This window comes from Drosophila santomea, chromosome 3R, assembly GCF_016746245.2.
Source record: "Drosophila santomea strain STO CAGO 1482 chromosome 3R, Prin_Dsan_1.1, whole genome shotgun sequence".
Taxonomy (NCBI): Eukaryota; Metazoa; Arthropoda; class Insecta; order Diptera; family Drosophilidae; genus Drosophila; species Drosophila santomea.
The window spans coordinates 8,607,101-8,612,196 of NC_053019.2; the positions used below are offsets into that span (position 1 = coordinate 8,607,101).

Consider the following 5,096-nt stretch of genomic DNA (forward strand, 5'->3'; position numbering starts at 1 on the left):
AAAGTGACTCGCTACGCAAGTGAAATCACTAAGATTACTTAGCCCCCAGCAGACCTTGACCTTTCTGAATGGTCCCATGTAGTAACTTTCTTTACGGAAATAAGTATTTGACCATATGCATTAAAGAACAACAGCAAGTCTACTAAGTTTGTAAATTGTACATTTCAGCTGGTGTGTTACACTAGCCTACAAGCGCTGGTTGTCATAGAACGATACTCGAATGTGTATTGAACAAACAAACTGAACGGAAATTCCGATACTCCACCGGTGGCAGTTTCGTTGTATATTTGTTTGTACACACCAGTCGCAGTCATGTCCTTCAGAAGGGACCACCAGTATGGATCGATTGTGCGGAACACGATTGTGGCGCGGTCCAATCGGCCAGTTATCAACCGAATGTTGCGCTCCGCTCGACTGGACTCCACGATTGGCCAGAAACCAGCCAAGGCAGCTAAGGCCAAGCGGATGGAGACGAAGGCGCAGCTCATGCAGAAGGAGCGATCATCCAGCACGGGGATGAGCGGCTTCTCCAAGCTGACAAGTCGTGATGGACTGGTGGGCAAGGATTACTGGAACGCGGCCATTGAGGATGTGGAGTTCAGTGCCGCCTGCCGCTTCCAGCCGCGCATTCCCGTCATTGACTATTCCCTTGTGCTGCCGCCTCGATTGCGCGAGCGGGTCAAGCGCATCCAGAACTACGACTACTCCAAGTCGGATGAGGATATCTACATCAGGGACGAAATGCAGGAGGTGCGACCCGAGGACTACATGAGCGCCGAGAGTTCCGAAAAGAGTGACGAGGAGGATGACCACGTGGTAGATATGGAGTAGCTTAGAGCCTTTTCCTCAAGACCTTATTGAAAAGATAATTTGATAATTTAGCTGCTTGAAATTGGTCGCAAGAAGGTGGAGGAGTACTTCAACGAGAGTGACCACTCGGATATTGTGCGCATGGAGCACGAGTTCGAGAAGTTCGATCTGAAGCTGGATGAGCCGGTGGGACACACCCATCGTGTCGTGGACAAGTCCAGTTGGTACGCGAAGTTCCTGTGCGCCCCGCGCGATAAGAGAGTCAGCTGGCAGAGTCGCGTGGAACATCCTGGCCAGAACTACTCCTTGGTCACGCTGGACGAACAGGCTGAGAACCTCATGGATGCGGTTAGCATACTTACTCTGTTCCTTACCATAATATACTAATGAATCTCATCTCAACAGTCAGCGGAACGTTTTGTCGAGTGGCTGAACTCCTTTGGCACCTTGGAAAGCAACTTGACCCCGGAGAAGGTGAAGAACCTTTTTTCCATCAAGGGGGATAGAACTCTGTTGGCCTCCGTGAAGACAGATCCCAAGGAGGTGAACGCCATTGCTCAGACTGTGGCCGATAAATGGAACAAGCCCCATGTGGGTAACCAATGGAAAATTCCCTTATAATCAATATGTAACGTACCCAAATTATTCATCTTAATCCATTTCTAGATGGCCATTGAGCTGAAGTACGAGAAGCACATCAATGACCAAGCTTCCCGAGTGAACCAGAAGCCCCTGCTAAGTGCTTTTGGACGCACTGTCCCGCTGAAGGATCGTCCCTGGCTGAAACGACCCGGAGACACCGCCATTAAGACGGTCTATCCGGAGGATCTGCTGACCCGCGAGAAGATCTTCAAGGGCATCACTCACCTGCGAAGCACCACTGCCCTCATCGACTTCTATCTGGCCCATCCGGAACTTGAGCGGCCACAGTATCTCCTGCAGAGCGGTGACTTCGAGGAGTCCAGCGCCAGTGAATCCGTGGCTGAGGTGCCGCTTTACGAACTCCTGGGATTGCGTTATTAAACCATTGATTGCCAATAAGTTTATTAGTTAAATTACCAGTTGTCTGTATTCAATGGTAGCAGTCCAATACGAACTCATTTAGAGAAATATGTACAAATTAAATCCCATTGAATGAATGTGTTGAAAATTAATGTTTATATTCAATCGGTATAAAATTTTGAATGTTATATTAAAATCTATGAACTAAGAAGAGAATATGCAGCAGGTCGTAAACTTTATTGCTCAAAATTGGATCTATAAAGTCAGCGTGGTTTGGATCCAGGGCAGATAGGTACCCACATTCACATAGACACCCGGAACTCCTGCCTGGGCGCATCCAATGCCCCACGCCACCAAACCCACCACGTACCAGACGCCGTTGCTGGTGCAGACCAGCGGAGAACCCCCATCCCCGGTGCACGCATCCTTGCCAGCTTCTCCGCCGGCACAAATGAAGCTGGTGGGACTGAGGACGAAGGAGGAGCCCAGGCGGGTGGCCTGCAGCGCCGCTTGGCAATTGGCATTGGGAATCAGGGGCACGTCCACCTGCCGCTCAATGGCCTGGTACGCACCTGTGGCACCGAAGTCATTCTTGCCCCACCCAGCCACCCAGCACCGCTGACCCACAAAACTGGTGGTGGGCAGACAGACTGTGCCCACCGTGGATTTGCTGGTCAGCGAAACGGGTGTGGACAACTTCAGGATGGCCACGTCGTTCTGCAGATTGGTGGGATTGAAGGACGGATTGACGTACACATTCGAGATGTACACATCCTGGGCGGGAATCGGTTCGCTCGTACTGCTGGCGTCCCATTCCCCCAGACGAACCTTAAACGAAGTGAGCCTGCACGATGAAGTTGAAAAGTTGGACAGGGATCTTGGGAAAAAATGGAATCGAACTTACGCCAGATTGTAAACTTTGTGGGCGGCGGTCAGAACATGTTGTGCGGTGATCAGTGCTCCACCACCCAGATATACATCTGCGGTGGTCAGCAGTGCGGCCTGCCAAGGATATGCTCCGAAACTGGCCTGTCCAGGTCCTGCGGCCGTGGATCCCGGTGGAGGTGGAAACCTGCGCCCACACTGATAGCTTCCCGCCTGGCAGCAGGCCACCAGACCATAGCTACAGGTCAGCGTGGAGGATGTGGTTGGAGCAGTGGGCTAAACAGGGGTAGTAGCGGAATTACCCAATTGTTATATCATTATCTATCCCTTACATAGCCTCCATTGTTCACAATCCTGATGTCTATCTGGCCACTGCCATCGCTGGGTGCGGTGGGCAGTGGATTGGCGCAGGATCCGGGTGGAACGCACTGACAGTAGCTGGTTCCGGGATTCACGATAGAGGGCACCGGTGGCCAGGTGCCCGGCGCAACCTGCGGTGGCAGCAAGGTGCCCACAATCAGCTGCCTGGCGAGTACTGATGGGCCATAAAATCGCATAAAATAGCACAAGGCTATTCGTTGATTGGATCCACTTACTTGTGTGATTCGCTGTGCTCGCCACATCGCTGGGTTGGGGCACTCGACTTGTATCCTGGCTGGCGTCCGATTGAACTGGTCCAAAGCTCCAAGCACGCACACCTAATCCTGATCCGATGTTGAGCCACTGCAGCAGTGGCAGCCACCACAAGCGACCGAACTGAGTCATAGCCAATGACAACTAAATCGAGACGACAAAATTGTGGTCGGCTATATAGCGATGGCCCGTCCATAACTCCCCCTATTAAATTGACTGACGAATGGCCTCCTCTGCTCAGGGATTTTCCCCAATGCATAGAAGCAACAAAAAGGCAATCATAAAAAGCAAATTACGGGAGTAGTAACTGCACCACGAAGTGGGGTTACTCTTTTCGGTATCTGTCCATATGTAGTATGTTTTTACTATATCTATCTATGTTTATTCCACTTTTACTGAACTATATTACTATGTGTTTATATTGCACAAGTAATCATCTATTAAGACTTAACTTAACAAAAGGGTATTTCGGGAGGTACCACATAAATAAAGTCTAGATGCGCCGTGTTGACAACTCTCTGGTTCGATACTGTTTTTCAGCTGAATACTTTCATTGTTCAAAAACAATTTTGTAGCTGCTCCACATATTTGAGCCATTAAATTTGATTCTAATAACTTAATAGTTTAATTGCGACAAATTTGGCGTCGATTCATGTTTGACACTTTCCGCTTGAAATGCAATCGCATTTCCCCCAACGCCCCGGAAAACTGTTAACAACTTGGCACCAGAATTTGTTTAATGATTCACGGCCCACAACATTCCGCTCGATCTAACACTAATCCCCTTCTAGAGCTGTTAAACTGGGCGAATGTTAAGTCCGCGATAGGAAAAGCTTTCGAGCTTTCGTATCAGGTGTACCTAACTATGTGTAACTTGGTCAGGTTTAATCAGTTCGTGCGGCAAAGTGGAACGAAATGGGTCACCTGCAGTTGGATTTCCATGCCATACCCAAGCTCCATGGTCGGGAGAACTATTGGCAGTGGCGCATCCTCCTGAAGACCTATCTGGAGGCCAACGATCTGTGGAAGCACAACGAGCCCAAGGAGGTAGCTATCCTAATCTCACATTCCAAGTATGAGTTATTTTTAACCTTACTACCAACTAATTTCCAGAGCCTAGAAACCAAATTCCTGATTTTGGCCAGCATTACGGCTGATAAGATTGAGCCATCCTACGATGAACAAAGCTGTTCGTACATTTTCCAAAACATGGAGGGTCGATTCGGGCCTTTTAGTTAGACTTTGAATATATAAATATATTTATGCATTGATCATTGAACCGGTTTATTTGTTTTCTTCTTTACCGCCTCCTTTACCTCCAGTTTTGCCACCTCCATCGCCACCACGTCCAGATCCTCCGTCCTTACCATCCCTTGGATTCTTCTTGCCTTCATTAGATTTCTCATCTGTTCGCTTTTCACTTTCGGGATTTCCTGATTTTTCGGCTCCACTTCTTCCGCCTCCATTTCCACCACTCCCACAAGCTCGACCACCACCGCCACCTCCTCCTCCACCTCCTCCTCCATTTCCTGATCCCCCTTTTCCGCCAGACATTTCTAGCTCTTAAACTTACTGATAGAGAAAGTTGGCTACAAAAAGTGAATTATTTATACATTTTCCAACTGCTAAAGCAATGAGTTGTGATCAAATTTCTTTACACATTTGCTAATTCAGAAATATTTTCAACAGTAATATTTAAGCCTATAAGTCTACCAAACATTGGGTAACTCCCAGTGCCAGTTTAAACTTGGAAATATAATTAAACA

General features: G+C 48.4%; 3 protein-coding genes across 3 annotated transcripts; 2 read left to right on the forward strand and 1 right to left on the reverse strand.

Moving 5' to 3' along the window:
- The first annotated feature begins 180 nt into the window (after window positions 1-180).
- On the forward strand, window positions 181-1,960 carry LOC120453601. Its single transcript, XM_039638367.2, has 4 exons — window positions 181-816; window positions 883-1,158; window positions 1,216-1,401; window positions 1,477-1,960. The coding sequence occupies exons 1-4, from the start codon at window positions 313-315 to the stop codon at window positions 1,831-1,833; spliced, it is 1,323 nt and encodes a 440-aa protein (XP_039494301.1). The 5' UTR covers window positions 181-312; the 3' UTR covers window positions 1,834-1,960.
- Window positions 1,950-3,482, reverse strand: LOC120453602 (phenoloxidase-activating factor 2). Its single transcript, XM_039638368.2, has 4 exons — window positions 3,294-3,482; window positions 3,030-3,232; window positions 2,717-2,973; window positions 1,950-2,656 (listed from the first exon to the last, which is right to left on the reverse strand). Exons 1-4 carry the CDS (start codon window positions 3,460-3,462, stop codon window positions 2,068-2,070), a joined length of 1,218 nt encoding a protein of 405 aa, XP_039494302.1. The 5' UTR covers window positions 3,463-3,482; the 3' UTR covers window positions 1,950-2,067.
- A 729-nt stretch (window positions 3,483-4,211) lies between these two features.
- On the forward strand, window positions 4,212-4,609 carry LOC120453914. Its single transcript, XM_039638848.2, has 2 exons — window positions 4,212-4,377; window positions 4,444-4,609. The coding sequence occupies exons 1-2, from the start codon at window positions 4,246-4,248 to the stop codon at window positions 4,567-4,569; spliced, it is 258 nt and encodes an 85-aa protein (XP_039494782.1). The 5' UTR covers window positions 4,212-4,245; the 3' UTR covers window positions 4,570-4,609.
- Window positions 4,610-5,096: the final 487 nt, after the last annotated feature.